Source organism: Rhodamnia argentea, chromosome 1 (assembly GCF_020921035.1).
Source record: "Rhodamnia argentea isolate NSW1041297 chromosome 1, ASM2092103v1, whole genome shotgun sequence".
In the NCBI taxonomy this organism is placed as follows: Eukaryota; Viridiplantae; Streptophyta; class Magnoliopsida; order Myrtales; family Myrtaceae; genus Rhodamnia; species Rhodamnia argentea.
In genome coordinates this window covers 22852766-22870741 of record NC_063150.1, presented here as the reverse complement: position 1 = coordinate 22870741, position 17976 = coordinate 22852766, and the positions used below count along the sequence as shown (strand labels likewise).

At 40.2% G+C, this 17976-nt stretch overlaps 2 protein-coding genes across 4 annotated transcripts; both read left to right on the top strand.

Annotated features, from left to right (window-relative positions):
- Positions 1–1897: 1897 nt before the first annotated feature.
- On the top strand, positions 1898–6696 carry LOC115750337 (serine/threonine receptor-like kinase NFP). Its single transcript, XM_030687621.2, has 2 exons — positions 1898–3083; positions 5770–6696. Exons 1-2 carry the CDS (start codon positions 1950–1952, stop codon positions 6520–6522), a joined length of 1887 nt encoding a protein of 628 aa, XP_030543481.1. The 5' UTR covers positions 1898–1949; the 3' UTR covers positions 6523–6696.
- Positions 6697–8965: 2269 nt separating this feature from the next.
- LOC115750339 (rRNA-processing protein EFG1) lies at positions 8966–14842 on the top strand. Of its 3 annotated transcripts, XR_007199733.1 has the most exons (9): positions 8967–9187; positions 10723–10852; positions 10959–11086; positions 11288–11426; positions 11889–12003; positions 12394–12457; positions 12544–12828; positions 13972–14038; positions 14201–14842. XR_007199733.1 is itself a non-coding variant. In XM_030687625.2 (8 exons), exons 1-8 carry the CDS (start codon positions 9050–9052, stop codon positions 13975–13977), a joined length of 999 nt encoding a protein of 332 aa, XP_030543485.1. In that variant the 5' UTR covers positions 8966–9049; the 3' UTR covers positions 13978–14366. The 3 variants fall into 3 exon arrangements, 2 of the variants coding, with proteins under 2 accessions (XP_030543485.1, XP_030543484.1); XM_030687625.2 differs by having other exon boundaries at positions 8966–9187; positions 12550–12828; positions 13972–14366; XM_030687624.2 differs by having other exon boundaries at positions 13972–14366.
- The last annotated feature ends 3134 nt before the right edge of the window (positions 14843–17976 follow it).

The following is a 17976-nucleotide window of genomic DNA, read 5'->3' as shown; positions in this document are numbered from 1 at the left end:
CGAAAGGACTACATCGAACATATTTCTATAATTCATGGACTAAGTTGAACATGTTCTTCAAGTTCATGGACTATATCGGTCAAATTAAAAGTTCGGGGACTACATTGCATATTGGGCTAAAAGTCATTGACTATATTAATAAAATTAAAAATTCAGGAACCACATTGCATATTAAATGAAAGTTCATGGATCATTTATGCCATTATCCCGTACTAAAGCTATTGGAGCAGCTTCCTCTGTTGATTCCCCCCGCCAAGGAATCAGAATATCCATGCTTGCCCTTACTGTCCAATTTAGTCCTAAATTAATTTAGAGCTAATTGGGTAATCTTAGTAATTGACTTGATTTAGAAAAGTGGGTAGAGATAATAAATACATGAAATTTAGCCATTTTCAAAGTCCAACAAGCCTAACACGGAGACTGATATATCTTATATTTGTTCCTACATGTAAAATTGTTTGCAACCGAAACATTTTCATTTCCCAGTACTTGAGAACAACAATGGCTCTTCTTAGTAACTTGAAATTTGTCCTAAAGATACTCTTTATAGTGATAACTGTGCCCAAGAACAGGGGTGTAATCTAGTTGAGTCGACATAGTGTTCAACCAGCGTTGCATGCTATGTACCCTAAACTCGACTCCGATCTCAATCAAGTATTAAATCCCTTGTTTCGAACTTTGTTCCAAGAAAAAAAAAAGGATATTCAAGCTCGACTTTATATATCAACTCGAGCTCGAGCTCTAGAGGTGATAAATAGGTAGGCAGCCTCCTTGCCCTATCCAGGCCCGAGAGACGCGAGAAACGAATGAATAGATTTGGGCGACGTCCTCACACGAGAAAACCCGGCCCCGTCCAAATTTTAACCTGTCTATGCAAATTGTATCTCATGAGAGCTTGTTTGCTAGGGCAATGTGTTAGGCACGACAATTGAGACACATCCGCGGCTGCCCAAATGTCATTGAAGACCGTCGGACTCCGTTAGCTCATTTAGATTTGGCGAAAGTTGTCTATTGCCCCCCTCGAGAGACCAACCAAGCTGCGGACTGTGTTGTTAAAGCCCACCGAAATAAGACTCTTCCCATCAACAGGTTGCCTTTACCCATCCTCAATTTCTTTGGAATATTTTGCGTTCAGAAACTCGAATTGTCTAGCCCTACCGGGGCTCGTTTTTTTTTATGAATGAATAAACGAAAGTGCCTTTTCGAGTTAAAAAAAAAATCGAGCACCTCAATTGACCTCTAGTTTAATAAGTTAGGAATATTTTTCCAGCACTTATTCGCCATTTTTTTTTAATAGTTATTAAGTACTTTCGAAAATGAGAATAGAAACTCGACTAAGTCCGTCAATGCCGTTGGAGCCACGTGCCTACGAGAAGTCAAAGTCAGTCACCGATGTGAAAGGACTAGGGACTTCCGTGGCCACATCCGCCGTTCCAGAAACCTTATCTTGACCCAACGCTACTGCCCCCCATCTCCATTCTCCACCAATTTGCCCAATTTTGACCCAATGTCTTGACAAATCCAAACCCCACTTCCCACATTTTTTCTCCATTGGAGAAATTTCACTCCAATCGTATCTACCCACGTAAATAAATCGGATTCTCAATTCCATCTCATCATGCTCATGAAATATTTTGCGAAAACGATTTCGAATTTAACAATTAAAGATCCGAGCCCCGAGTCTTGCTGAATTGAGTGGACTCGAATTTAAATAACTGATCTTTTCGTATTAATTAAGCAGAGGAGATCCATTCATCTAATAATTTTCGGCCGAGGACCACTCAATTCGTGACGGACAAGTCGGGGATACAAATTCGCTAAAAAATTGGAAAACAAACCTTAAAACTCGAAAAACAATATACTGCATATAAAGTTATAAACCCCTCCTCTCAAACATGACATAAAACATCCCAAAACCCAAAAATACATCAAACCTTAAGACAAAGGAAATGATGGGAAGCCAACTCCACCGGTCCCCTCTCCTCCTCCTCTTCTTCGTCGTCGTCCTCTTCCTTCACCGTTCGCACGCCCAGCCCAACATCACCGGCTACACCTGCACGGCGAACCAGACCCACTCCCCGTGCCAGACCTACGCCTTCTACCGGGCCAGCCTCTCCCAGAACTACACCGACCTCGCCTCCATCGGCGACCTCTTCGGCGTCAGCCGCCTCATGATCGCCGACCCCAGCAACATCTCGTCCTCCGCCCTCTCCGCAACCCTCGCCGCCGACCAACCCCTGTTCGTCCCTCTGACCTGCTCGTGCAACCCCCACAACGGCACCAACATCTCCTACGCCAACATCACCTACACCATCCGCGCCGGCGACACCTTCTTGCGCCTCTCCACCGGGCCCTTCGAGAACCTCACCTCCTACCAGTCGGTCGAGCTCGTGAACCCCGACCTGGTCGCCACGAACCTGACCATCGGGGTCGACGCGGTGTTCCCGATCTTCTGCAAGTGCCCCAACGAGACCCAGTCGACGGGTGGGGTCAATTTCCTGGTCTCGTACGTGCTTCAGCCCAGCGACAACCTCTCAAGCGTGGCGTCGAGATTCGGGATCCAAGAACAGAGCATAGTGAGCAACAACACCAAATCTACCGAGACACTCTTCCTGCCCTTCTCTAAGCTCCCAAGTCTGACCCAACCCATCGTCTCCGCCAACACCTCCGCGCCATCCGCGAGAGAAGAAAGAACAGGGCTCATCGTGGGGCTGGCAATCGGGGTCGGAGTCCTCGGGGTATTCTTGATTCTGGGGATCGCGCTCTGGCTCCACAGAGAAAGATCGAACAAGAAGAGGGTTCCGGGTCCGGGGCCGGCCAATCTGGAGGGAGATGGAGAGAAGAGGATGGCGCGCGGCGAGAAAGGGCCGAGGGAGATGGAGGTGAATCTGATGGCGGACGTGTCGGGCTGCTTGGACAAGTACAGGGTGTTCGGGATCGACGAGCTCAAGGAAGCGACCGACGGGTTCAGCTCGAGGTGTCTGATCCAGGGGTCGGTGTACAAGGGTTTTCTGGACGGCGAGGTGTTCGCGATCAAGAAGATGAAGTGGAACGCCTACGAGGAGCTCAAGATTCTGCAGAAGGTAAGGGGTTTTCCCGTCGCTAATGTCTCGGTTATTATCTCTTCAACTTGATTGATTCTCTGGTTTGCCTAGGGTTCCAATTTTTTTTATTTATTTTCACATGTTATCTTTGTTGCTGCGCTTGGGATAAGTTGGAATGGTGGTAACGGTACATTTATGGTAAAATTGAGCTAAATTACATGACATGGGTTAATAAAATGGATGATGATGTTAGGGTTTAATTCACATGTATAATAAATAGATTAGTTTGGGGTTTAATTAGCTGTGACCATGACTTATATTGACCCATTTAATGGAATACCTCAATTCTTTTTTGCCTAGATTAGTGATTAGATCACTATGACTCTATTTGATTCGCGAAAAAAGAATAATTTGAAAAATATTTTTTATTTTGTAGAAACATCGTTTGTATCGTTTATAAAAATACAAAAAAAACAAAAAATATTTTTATTGTCCACGAAAATGTATAGCATAATTATAGTCGACAATGAAAATACTTTTCATTTGCTAATTGTTTCATGCGATATAAGTGGTTATATTTTATAAAATATTTTTTTAAAAATATTTATTTTTCGCGAAATAAACGGAATTTAGTAAGTATTATTGTTGATCACGGTTCTGATTTAATTTTACGATGCAACACATTATTTCTATTCAATTACTTTTTTGGACAATCTAAATCTTTTTTTCTTTTTCTGTAAGTTAGACAACGAAAATTGATTGGGTAACTTCTTTTATAATTTTTCCAATATCATCTAGGGTTTACCTGGGTATCCATTATTTTGGAATTATTTTTTTTAAAAGCTATTTAAAACAATCTAGGTTTTCTCATAGGAGCCATTCTAAAAGATCCAAAGAATTGCAGAAATCACGTGGAGAAAACGACAGTCGTTGACTCTTTAAACGGCGTAACCCAGAGGCAAGCCTTCACGTGAGTGGGCGTGACTTTCTTGACATGTGAGAGCGTTAATGGCTCTCCTTATCGCGCACTAATTGTAATTAAGTGGTCAAAATGATGGAGGTCTTGAAATTTTTTTTTTGTTAATGGTTTTGACTATTCTCACGAGCCTGTGGAATTTGCGAAGGGGTCAATTATGATGGCGGCGATAATCATGCGTTTTGAATCTGAATAAAGTTTGATAATTTCTTATAAATTTTATATTATTATGTGTAATAATGGAGTGAACATTAGTCTTGGATGGTGATATCATATTATGAACAGCAGGCGTATTTGCCTAATTGTTTTTAAAATGAATTAATACAGATTTTCAGCTGCTTATTTATGGTTTAGGGGAGTTTAGGTGTGTGACCTGTCAAATCTTTAAATGCAAATTCGATTACATAGACCTAAACGGCGGATTAAGGATGTCGAAATTTCATATTTCATGACTAAGTTATAAGGGAAAAAAAAAAAGTCGAAGCACCGGGATTAAAAGGGATATCGATCTCGAGTATGAGACCGAAAGTAAGCATTTTTATCGCGTCTTTTTTATCTATGATGAGTCCTTTATAAGGATTTGATCATTTGCGATGTTGGGTGTGTTTTTTCCAATTTTCCTTACATGGGGGAGAAAAGAAACTCAATGGTTCTTTTTCGAGGTTTTATAATTATTTTGTCCCGATTTTGATTATAATTTACCTTCTTTGCCTACTTATTTAAGCAAATCTAGGTTTGCCCGAAAACGAAATTTCGAAAAGAAGAAGAAGAAGTCAAGATGGGTTGTCTCCATCCATTCCGGTTATGCCCCCCACACATATTATTTTGTGCTTTAGCCATGAATTTTATCTTGTAAATGTCCCTTATGCATGTGGTGCTTGGCTGATTCCTTGGGCACGAATCTACTTAGTTTTTTTGCACTTAATTATGTTAATGGTCCTATTATCGCGATGTGTGTAGTATGGTTATGATATTTAATTTATAGTTTTTGTTTTGTTTTATTGTCTGGACTTGAGCTGTATAATATTCCCGTTTTAATTAAGTTCGGCTTTGTGGGGAATAGATGAACTGGAAACACGTTGTTTGAGTAAGAAAGTCTTGTGAGTCTAATTCCGGGTCCTGCCTGATCCAAAAAACAAAAACAAAAATCCGGGTCTCGGGTTCGAATGCCTGGGCGCCGAGGTCTCGGGTCCAGGAGCGGGTTCTCGTGCTCCGTTGCTCCTAGGTGCTTGCACCCGTGTCTCCCCAGATCGGGCCTAGACTTCTAGTGGCCATGCCCAAGTACCCAATTCTTGTGCCCGGGACCTCGATGCTGGGCTTGTGACCCCGATGGTTGGTCCCAGGTCCTCAGAGCCCTTGACCAGCACGTCTGGGCGGTCCTAGGTCTTTGCTTCGGATTCCTATCGTATTTTGTTAAAAAAAATTAAAATACCAGAAAACGTTATAAATTTTTCGTGAAATTAACATATCAATAATGCATTTTAATCCTCAAAAAGAAAACTTGAATTTTTCTTTTTTTGGGTCGAAAATGAAAACTTGAAATTAAAGATATAGTTATTTGTCTAGCTCCAACGACGAAATCTAGCAAATATGTTAATCGCCGCCCCTCGATTGACATAATGATTCTAAGAAATTTTAGTTGACATAATGACATGATAGCTCGATTGACATTTTTTCATCTGTTTTCAAGTTTTCAACCATTGATGGGATTGATTTGTAACAAGACCCTCCTCTGTTTTGGCTTTGAAGGTGAACCATGGCAATCTAGTGAGGCTAGAGGGCTTCTGCATCGACCCGGAGGACGCGAACTGCTACCTCATCTACGAGTTCCTGCCCAACGGGTCGCTCCACTCGTGGCTCCACGATGCCGGCGGCCACCAGGGGAGGCTGAGCTGGAAGACCCGGCTGCGCATCGCGTTCGACGTGGCCAACGGCCTCCAGTACATCCACGAGCACACCCGCCCGCGGGTCGTCCACAAGGACATCAAGAGCAGCAACATCCTGCTGGACTCCAACATGCGGGCCAAGATCGCCAACTTCGGCCTCGCCAAGTCGGGCTGCAACGCCATCACCATGCACATCGTGGGCACCCAGGGCTACATCGCCCCGGAGTACCTGTCCGACGGGGTCGTGTCCACGAGGATGGACGTGTTCTCGTTCGGGGTCGTCCTGCTCGAGCTGGTCTCGGGGAGGGAGGCGATGGACGAGGAGGGGAGGGTGATGTGGGCCGCCGCGGTCGAGGCCTTCGGTGGGCGCAGCAGCGAGGAGATCGGGAAGGCCGAGAGGCTGAGGGGGTGGATGGACGAGGCCCTGGTGGCGGACTCGTCGTGCTCGGTGGAGAGCGTCGCGAGCGTGGTGAGCGTCGCGATCTCCTGCCTGAACCGGGACCCGGCGAAGAGGCCGAGCATGGTGGACATAGTGTACGCCTTGTGCAAGAGCGACGACGTCTTCGATTTCTCCGAGGATGGTTTTTCAGCTGAGGCTCAAGTTTCGGCGAGATGAGAGAGAGAGAGAGAGGGGTCATGGTCGGGATCTACTTGCTTACATTACCAAGTGGATAAATAAAATTCGAGTAAATGAGCAGTCAAGAATGTTTTTTTTTTTTTTTTTGAGTGGAGGTTGGATAATATGTATATGCAGAATTCTGGAAATAAATTAGCACGGTTTGATTTAATTTGGTTCGCGGTTCAGTTCAAACACAAATCAATAATTTCGGTCCACAAAAAAGTTATCATCCAAACTCAAAGCAAATTGATAATTGCAACTCGAGTCGAACGAATACCCTTTATTTATTGGAAGATGATTAGCTAATGGTGCTGTCAATTTTATGGAGAATGACGGTCAACTCTTGGCCACAAAAGCATTTTCGGATCCGGTTCGGTCCGATTCTGGGCGGTTATATACACACGAATTAGGATTTTGTGAAAACATAAAAATTAATATATATGTGTACATATATATTAATTTTTATGTTTTCACAAAATCCTAATTTCTTTTCTAATTCTCTCACCTCATCTTGCTCTCGGTCGCCTCTCGGCTGAGCTCTCACATCCAACCCTCTACAATAGCATTACAATCACAGCCTCGCCTTCCGCCCTCACTTCGATGGAGGAAGAAAGCTTGAAAAGCTTTTTTAATCAGCAGCCGACAAATTGCAAGAACATCGTCGAACCGGTGACCAGTTACCGATTCTCATATTGTGAAACCGGTCCTTAGAGGACGGTTCTCGATTCTGCCAACCTTAGAACTGATTACTCTTACGTTAAAGTGGCTTTTTTAAAATAACATAGGGAGGATTAATTACCCAATGTTACGCATAATTAAACCAAAAGAAAAAAGAAACTTACTAGATTAGAGGCAATCCTCGAGCAAGTTAAAGAAATATGATATTGCTTAATAATTATTATAATAGATTACCCAAGGTTTATCTCATTGTGAAGGGCACCGTCATTTTATATCTTGTCTCGCTCTAATCTGTCACATAGCTAGCAACCCAATCATTAACTTTTAGTTCTTGAATTTAATTGGAATTTTCATTTCTCTTTTGGAAATTGTGAGTGCCATTTTAAAAATAAATCTCGGTACAAAGCACGAAACTTAAAATAAATATGAAATGTGGGAACCTACGTTAACTTTCGTTCCTTATGGGTGTTTAATATATGTGCTAAATGATAAGGTTCTGATTTTTGTTATTCTTTTAAAGGGTTTTCGTGATTTTGCACGGCCATTTTTGATAATTGATTTTCGAAAATTTTGTACGCCGATTGCCCAAGTGAGTCCAACTAGCATAATGTAGGACTTTGTGGCTATAAATGCACTATTACAAATTCAGTGTACCGTGAGGTTAGTCTAGCTAGACCCTTATTTATTATTGGACATTGCTAGCATAATAATTTTTTGGTGACTTTGAGAATATCAGCATATTGTGGGTCACAAATTCTTAAAACAGTGGATCCCACAATAATTATTTATTGTTTATTATTCATTTTTTGCGGCTGATAATATGTCAATCTCACATTAGATGAAAAATTATCACATAAGCATATTCCTTTATTATCCATGTGATTTGATTCGCAACAGATTTTTTTATGGAAGTTTTACCTCGTCTCTATCGTTAAAAAAAAAAAAACAATCATGTATTCCAATAATAATAATAAATTGGAAAATGACGCCTGACCAAACAATTTGAGGAAAATATGTGGAATAGGAACTTGGTAAGATTAAACTAGCCATAATGCCACTAAAAAAAGAATTACATTAAAGATCTCTCTATTCTATATTAAGAAACGTCCCCTTTTGCAAGGTTTACTTATTAATAATATATATTTTTTCGCTACTAAAGACTTCGTTAACTCTCACTTTCATTCCGGACTTTTCATGTTTTTTGGCCTTGAGCCCGAAATCGAGCTCGACCCGCTGAAAAGATAAGAAGATTAGGCCCGAAGGAGACTAGGTCTAGGATCGCCCGATTGCCTCGAGATTTATTTTTAAGTCCTGTGCCGCACACCTTGCATTTCCAATTGCCTTTCATATATTTTTCTTCCCTAGAAGGGGGAATACCCTCTATTTGCTAAAGCATCTCTCAAGAAAGAGTTCGGATTTCATTTACATTTTTCTGAGTGTTTGCCCTAAAGGTGCGGACTAGACCTCAGATGAAATAGTTTAAGGACTTACTTAGTTTCGATCTCTATTCTATATTACGAAACTGCCCTTTTTTTTTTTTGTTTTCATGTTTTATGGGTATATTCTTTCTTGCTTCTGAAGACATCCTTAACTCTCACTTCCGTTCCGAGCTTTTCATGTTTTTGGGCCTCGACCCGTTGAAAATATTTGAGGAGTAGGCCCGAAGGAGAATGGGTCTTGGATCGCACCCGAAAACCCGAACCGACATGACCCGGGGCCGGTCCGGATTTTCGGGCTGCACAGGCTGAGCCGAGATTGAAGGCCGCGTCTTCTTCAGACACGTTTAACTTAGCGCCGTACATAAGCGTGAGTCTCTCTCTCTTCCTCTCCGTGCGATCGGATAATCATGGCGCACGGCGGGTACGGCAAGCGGAGAGTGAAGCCGGCCGCCGGCCGCCGATCGAAGGCGCCGGGAGTTGAGAAGAAGCCGAAGGCCGTCTCTCTCAAGAACCAGATTCGAAGCATTGAGCGGATGCTTCGCAAGGTACTCGTGTTCTATCTCTGCTTAACCGATTGGATACTCTTTCCTTCGAGTCTGTCGCGCACTTGTTCAATGGTATTTGGCCTTTCCAGCTAGGGTTCTTGTTCGTGTTGGTTGAATTGATGTAGAACTCTGCTAGTTGTGGGGGGTATTTTTTTTTTCGTATCATCAGATTGGTTTGGCGAACCATGGATTGCGGTGCCTTTAGATGGAACAGTCTGTTGTCTGGCTATTCAGCAATATTTCAATGTTGATGTTTAAATTTGACTATACTCTGTGGAGTGAATGTGCGGATTCGAATGGATGATGCCATTGCCGCTTCTGGTTTCACTCGAGTGTCCAGCTAAAACCCATCTCCTTTAGGCATGAAGCCCGCGAGAAGCAATGCTTCAGAAAATCTGGAGAAATTAGGTCGCCTTAACCAGCCAAAACATTTTTTAGTTTGAGTACATAGTCGATTTCAAATGGCACAACCGTGAGAATGATAGTTCATCTGATGAAAACTTAGGTAGCATAACGTAGGGAAGATTCACTCTGAGCTCTATGGCAATTGGCAAAAGTCTACTCCTTAGAAATTGGATGAATGTTTGTCCCTGAAAATTGAGTTAGGAACTTATGATTCGGCAAGGATGTGCATTTGAAATGTTTGAAGAGACGTAATTCATTCACATCTGTTTGGTTTACGTATGCATTTTCTGTTTTAATGACTGTCTTTTGAGTTCTATGTTTTGTGCTGTTACTTGCAGTGTTAGTGTCATTTTCATTTTAGGAGAAACTGAAGGACTAGGATTCCATAAAGTAGAAGTGTTCACTCATGGTTGATTATCTACTTGGAAAACCAATGTGTCTTGCACTAGGCCATTTGTAAGAGCGCTCTAGTGATTAAGGTAAAAAACGACATCTCGTCTACTTAGTCCCTTCAAGAGTCCTTAGAAATTCCTTCCCTGTATTCTTTTCACTCCATTACTACATTGCTAGAAATCGACACAATTGCTAAAGAAGATTGCCTGTTCTGTCAAAAGACAATCAAGCTGCCAGTTTGACCAAAGAGGGGTCATCGCTTTGATTCTAGTTGTTTGATAGAAATAGGCAACCGACATTGCTAAGTTAGCTTTATTGTGGAAGATGAAGACACTGATTGATGAGAATTTTGAGGTTTTTCAATTGGGGAAGATCTTGACAACACCGAGATGCCAACTCTGAGTAATGTTGCTTTTCAGTTAGTGCTTGGAGTGCCTTTATGAAGGCCTTTCTTTTTTTGTGGAAGACACAGAGCATGCTTGACTGAAATTGAGCTCATGGGCTTCAAATAAAGCTAAATTAGGAACTTTGGGATCTACATGCTTGAGTTTCAACGACCAAGCTCTAGGGATGATTTGTGCTATTCTACCTATGCTGGTCAAACCTAGTCATTCTGTATTCTTGTATCAGAACTGTTCGATGACCTATTTTCTGTTATTCCTTTTTATGTTTTGATGCTTTATCAAATGTATTGGAATTGCATGATGATATTGACGTTATTGTTCTTATCTACAAAGGATCTTCCTCCTGAAGTGAGAGAGGCTCAGGAAAAGAAGTTAGAAGGACTCAAGAAACAGCAGGAGATTCATTCTCGTCTCGCTGTTGAGAAAAAGATATTCCTACGAGATAGAAAGATTAAATTTTTTGGTTAGTCTGCACTTCATATGTCCTAGTTCACATGCTCACACAACGTTTCTTCTGAATATTCTGATCTTTTTTAGTTGCTCATCTAGTTTAATATTTCATTGAACAGAGAGAAGAAAGATAGAAAGAAGACTACGACGGTTAGAGAAAATGCAGCGCACTTCATCGGGTCCGGAGCAAGATGCTGCAATTGCTGAACAGCTATCTAAATTGAAAGAAGATCTTGAATATGTCAGGGTGAGTTGTGATGATGCTGTGGAAGTGTACATTTCTTTTCTTGAGTTTGATGTTGAGTGACATTTGTTTTTGTTTTTGTTTTTTTGGGTTGATCTTTCTTATGCACACGAGTTGTTAGCATATTGCAGTATTCTGTACAATTTCAAATATAGAGCCAAAGACAAAACTCCATGCTTTTCACTTTTCTTATTTTATATGCAGTTCTTTCCCAAGACAGAGAAGTATGTATCTTTATTCTCTGGAGGTGATGGTTCAGACATGGTTGATAGGAGAAATGGATTGCGTAAGCAGATAAAAGCTAACTTAATTGCTGCTGCAGCCAGTGGGAAAGATTTGGAAGGTATAGTTATTTTGGTCATTTCTTTTGCTTAATAAACTTTTAGATTGGTCATCATCTACTAGATGCTGAGTTTCATATAAGGTCCATAATAGGTACGTCTCCATTCATTGAGCTGAAGACTTTTCCTGTATCTGGAAGCCGTTGAATCTCTTATTCTCGTATAGAGTAATTACTATAAATATCTTAGTCTTTCCCAGTTTCACCCTGTTGTTCTATATATTAGACATGGATTTGTTTACTAATTCAATGAACCAATGTTTGTTCTGCTAAGAACTCAAGCAATATGATGTCCCAAGTAATGATTTTCTGTAGAAGTGGTCTATATATCTTAACTTTCTAACCTCTAAAAGCTTGTCCTTTCTGTCAGTAGGCCGATAGAATATCCTTTTATGTCCTGACTGATGATCTAATGTTGGGAAACTTGTCCTGGTCTTTGGCACATATGTGCCACAATTTTTGCAGAGACTGGAAGTGAGGACGATGGACTTTTGGATCTAAGTGAAGATGATTTCTTCCTTGCTGGAAGTTCAAGTGATGAAGCTAATGCAGATGATGAATGGACAGATAAAAGTTTGAGGTACTAACTGAAGTTATGAACTTGCATGCTATTTTTGGGGATGTTAGAGCTTCAAGTTTGTCATCAATCTATGTTCTTTATTTTCTTTTGATGAGATCTGGTTGCCATTTCTTGGGTAATATTAAGATGTAGGAAGTGCTGTTTTGAAATGGACAAGTTACTCCCAAGTAATAGATTGATGAATAGGAAAATCTGTAGCTAAGAAGCAATGTCTATTTTTTAATGGTTTGGGCCTTTCCTTCGAAGCTGCGATATCTTTGTTGTGCAAAATGTGAGTTTTACTACGAATTTGTGTTTCCATTAGCTTTCTAGTTGCGTAATGACCTTTTTTAAGTTGCCTGTTGACAATGTCCAAAGAAAATAACCTCGCTCTTGACGTTTCCTATTTAGGGAGCAGGCTTCTAGTGCTTCAGGAAAAGCAGCATCTGGTATGTCGAGCGATGAAAAAAATCAGGTATTATGTCTGAGTAATTGACCAAAAAATGCTTCTAATGCCCATAAGCTCTTATTTTTCTTCACTCTTAATGTTACTTACTATAGAGTCAGGTGTCTGCTCGAGCTTTAATGCCTCCTCCTAGGCCATCAAACAAGTCATTTTCAGCATCCGTTCATGGTAAGTCAAGGTTTGGCTCTACATCAAACACAAATCTGTCTGTTCAAAGAGCCGAAGTGTCTACATCAAGCAACACATCAAACAGCAGAAGCAGATCTTTCCATGCAAGGGGATCCTCAAACTCAAGGACTGGTCTTAGTAGTAACTTGAGTTCAAATTCTGATGCTCGTAAACCTCGAAGAAAAAGAAGGCCAAAGAAGAAAAAACAACAGGTATGTTACCATTGACAATGACTACTGTGCAGATTGCCATCGCACCACATATGCCTTGTCAAACTTTTAATTCTAGAGCCTTTGATGTTTGAACGTGTTGTGTCATTAGCAGTCTATGGCATTGCATGGATGGAAAATTTTCTCTTATTAGTCCTGTAATCTCACTAGTCACTGTTACAATTCTAATACAAGAATAGATAGTAATGACGTCCGGATGAATTTTCTTTTTCCTCAATCGGTCTTGCTTTTATTTTATTTATTTTTGGGTTCATCGACCACCGACCCCAACTAGTTTGGGATAAAGGTGATGTTGATGTTGATTATGGCTGTCGTATAGTTATGATATTTGATCTTTTTGCCATTCATAGTGAGATGTAGCTAGAGATCGTAAGTCTAATTCAAAATGCAAGGAAAATGAGATTTTTTATTCATCACTGCATAGTAGGATCATGACTGCATCAATTTTTTGTCAGCATTGTCAGTTTGCTATACTGGACCACTACGACCATATTATACTTGGCAGTGTAAATCATTATGACAAAGTGAGTTTTAAGTGGCCACAGCATCTTTAATTAGACAACCATGTTCTTACTCGTAAATCACATGATTTTATGATAACATAATAAATTCTTAGTATAATGATTACTCATAGTCGATTGACTTTAAGCAACCGTAACATTTGGGTTGCTGTATGAATGTTGACCAAAACTCATAGATCGACAGACAATTTTGTGTTGCACTATGGAAGTTGACCAAGGCTCACAACTGTCCAAACACTTTTGACTATAAGTTCACGGCCTTCCTATTACTTTTGACTATAATTATCAAGATTATGAAAGGTTTGCGTTCTTTTTGAGTCTAGCTGCTGTTGAACCGAGCTGGGGAAATGTCCAAGGAGGGGTGTTTAAGGTTTGTAATTTTCAGAGAGGTCACTGCTGTTGAACCGAGCAATGTATAATGTGGCAGCCCTGGACTCTCTGTTCAGAATGATTTATGTGATCTCTGAAAATTAGGATGCCTATTTGTAGTGTTTGCCTATGAGAGATGATCAAAATATGTCTCCTGAAATAGAAATGAAAGACCCATTTTTCCGGTTGGCTTCTGCAAAGAGGTGACTTTCTTTACTTGTTATTTCTCTTGCAGGCATGATGTAGGTGGACTAACTGGAATATAGGCTCGGCAGCCGGGTGATTTAGGGTGTTGTACGCTAGCTTTGTTTTTCATTCTCCTTGATTGTCAGTATTTCAATCTCTTTTTTTGCATAGATGATCATGGGGCCTGTACTCACCTTTGTCTATTATGGCTATCTTTAACTCCTCGAATCATGGAGCTGCTTTATCCCCCTTTTGTAACTTTTTGTTCCCGCATAGATGTCACGGTGGAGTTTACTCTGTCCGATGCTCCAATTGCTATTTTGGCGGAAATGTTTCCTTACGGTAATTGGTGAATAGCAGTTCAGAGGCAATTGGATTTCTGGAAAGCTTGGTTCGTGCGCGTGCGAGCCTTTTTTATGGTGACATCCTGCTTCTGTAGTTCAACCGTGGCATGTTATCTATGGTCACCTTCTGAAGTTGACTTTTTCGAAACCGAAACTTAGCTGGACTGAGATGAGGAATTTCTTTGCACTTCGAAGCTCCAATTGATCCACCAATCTTTGCACATTGGGCAATCACGTGGCCGACCGACGAAGTAGAAACCAAGGTGCATCTATTTCTAGTAAAGAACTTCTCGCTTAGAAGTGGGATTTGCAGGAATGAGAATGCTGTTGTGCAATTGCTACATGCTTGGTTCTTACCTCTTTTCTCAGGCTTCAACACAAGTACCTCCCACTAGTTTGGGCCGGTCCGCCCATCGAACTTGCTGTTCTTTTTTCTGTTTCCTAAACAAAACGAAACATTTAGGGGTCTCTTCTCTGCCTATCGTGTTCTCATTCTCAAATCGAGCAGTCTCACAGTCCTTTTGGAGCTGAAATGTTTTAGATTTATGCATATGTTGCAATTAGGGTTTGTGAAAGTAAAAAAAGGGGGAAAAGGTTTGGTTTGGGTGGTTGTGTGTGTGTGGTGGGGTGGGTGGGTGGGGTGGGGTGGGGTGGCGGTAGATGGCAAATTTTGTAAAATCTCTGAACCAGTTGATCCGCTCGAATTCACGCCGTTTGTCTACGCAACTTTGATGTTATTAAGGATGAGTACCTTCCAAACGGCATGCTTAATTTAGGGTTTGAAAACTTCCGAAAGGATTTTCTTAAAGCATCAACTATTTTCTACCTTTAATTTAGTTTGACATTTCGCTTCAAGTTATTTATCACATTTGATGTTGTGTTATTACTAGGTCAATTTGCGGATTGGATTCAAAGTCTTCAAAGTCTTCAAAGTCGGTCTTGATTGCAAATTGGTTTATATGTCTATTGAAGTGGGAACAAAACGGGCCTACAAGGAGTCCTCAACTAGAATGATGAATCTTGCAAAATCTTTGAACCGGTAGATCTACTAGCACTCATGTCGATAGTTGACGCAACTTTGATATAGTTTTAAGGATGAATACTTTAGAATGGCACACTTTGTTTAGAGTTCGTCAATTTCAGAAAGGATTTTCGTAAATCATCGATCATTTTCTACCTTTAATTTAGTTTGACATTTCGCTTCATGTTGTCTATCACAGTTGATGTTAAGTGTCATCACTGGGTGAATTTGCGCATGGGATTCAAGTTTTCAAAGTCGTTATTGATTGCAAATTGCTTTTTTTGTCTATTGAAGTGGGAACAAAACGAGCCTACAAGGAGTCCTCGACTAGAATGGCGAATCTTGAAAATCTATGAACCGATAGATCTACTAACACTCATGTTGTTAGTCGACGCAACTTTGATATAGTTTAAGGATGAATACCTTCAAATGGCACACTTCATTTAGGGTTCGTCAATTTCGAAAAGGATTTTCTTAAACCATCAATCATTTTCTACCTTTAATTTAGTTTGACATTTCGCTTCACGTTATCTATCACAGTTGATGTTAAGTGTCATCACTAGGTGAATTGCGCATGGGATTCAAGTTTTCAAAGTCGCTATTGATTGTAAATTGCTTTTTATGTTTGTTGAAGTGGGAACAAAACGGGTCTACGTGGAGTCCTCGACTAGAATGGCGAATCTTGCAAAATCTCCGAACCGATAGATCTACTCGCACTCACATCCTTCGTCGACACAACTTTGATATAGTTTAAGGATGAATACCTTTGAATGGCACGCCTTATTTAGGGTTCATCAATTACGGAAAGGATTTTCTTAAATCATCAATCATTTTCTACCTTTAATTTAGTTTGACATTTCGTTTCACGTTTGATGTTAAGTGTCATTACTGGGTGAATTTGCGCGTTGGATTCAAGTTTTCAAAGTTGTTATTGATTGCAAATTGCTTTTTTATGTCTATCGAAGTGGGAACAAAACGGGGCCTACAAGGAGTCCTCGACTAGAATGGCAAATCTTGTAAAAATCTCTGAACCGGCAGATCTACTCGCGCTCACGTCCTCCGTCGACACAACTTTGATGTAATTTAAGGATGAGCACCTTCAAACGGCACGCCTTATTTAGGGTTCTGTAAAATTCGGAAAGGACTTTCTTGAATCGTCAATCATTTTCTGTCTTTCAAATTTGGTTTGACATTTCGGTGCTCGCTGTTTATCACGTTGATGTCGTGTGTTGTGACGAGGTCAATTTGCGCATTGGGATCAAGTTTTCATAGCCGTTATCGATTGCAAATTGCTTCGCATGTCTGTTGAAGTGGGAACCAAACGGGCCTACAAGGAGTCCTCCTCGACTATACTAGTTTGATCGATTCGCTGGAGCTCTGATTGATGTTTCGAGCTCCTCCTTTTGGCCAGGTTTTGACCAATTCCTTCATGATCGAGAAAGATATGCTTGTCGCTCATCTTGGGTTTATAAAGTTCCACATTGACTCACTGAATTTTTTGTTGAGCCCTAGCATTCTGCAGTACTGTGTTAAAAGCTAGGGTATGAAGTTAGAATAAAATTAATTCAAATTAAAGTTGCATGCTTATAGTGCAATATACTCAGCCTTCCTCAAAGAAAATCGAATTATCTAAGCTTCTTCAGAGCAACTCTGTGTATTTTGCCTCCACGTTCTGAATTTTTCGTGTCTCTTAATTTCTTTTTTTTTTTTGGCTTGTTTATCCTAATTTTAGCACCTACTTTCCCTTCTTATATTTGTAAACAATTTATCTGATTAAAGATTAGTTTTTATTTTTTAAAATTTTTTTATGCCTTTTGATAATTAATGTTTTTTAATTTCGGTGAAATATAAATATAATAATTTACTTAAGATAGAAAATACTAATTTCTCAATTTGATAATTTATTATTTACGCCTTAGATAAAGGTAGTTTTTTTTTATTACAGTTAAAATCTAAATATTGACTTTTGGCGTCTTTAAAAAATACGAACCTTCATAAAATAAACTTGAAAGACGTCACTAATATGTGAAATTATTTCAATACTACTCTTCAGTGTTTCTCTCTCGCGCGTTTTGCTATTTCACTTTTCAATAGTTATTCACTTATTCTATTGTGGGATGTTCTCAGTTTCCCACCTACGTGTAATAACAATTAAATGTAGTATGTTGAACAATTCGCCCCCTCACTTTGCTTAGTATTATGCTAAGTGTAAGGTAATGAGATGACAATTTCAAACAGCTTCTTAAGTTGCTAACATGCAGATGGCTTGAGCTTCTTCGGTCGGATTAGAGAGTTCTAACCTAAAACTTGCTCAATTAGGTGAACAGTGGCTTAGTGAAAATTCACATTTCGTATCTAAGAAAAAGGAATGATCCCTCAGACTCAGGATTAATCTCATATGATGTATGGGCAAATGGAAATTTTGAATCCTAAACGCATATTTAAGCGACGCGAGACATATTAGTGCCTGTTTTCACATGGAACCACATGTAAAAACCGCACGAAAAACGTGTGTGGAGTTAAGAGTGAGCAGAATAAGGAACACGAATTTACATACGAATTGAATAAATGGCCAACCAAGCATCAAAACTACGCGCGTGTCGGTTTCCATGAAAATGATCACTATGAAATGATTTTCTAATCCTATGTTTGGTTAATAGATGGAAAATACTTTCTGGTGAAGGAAAAC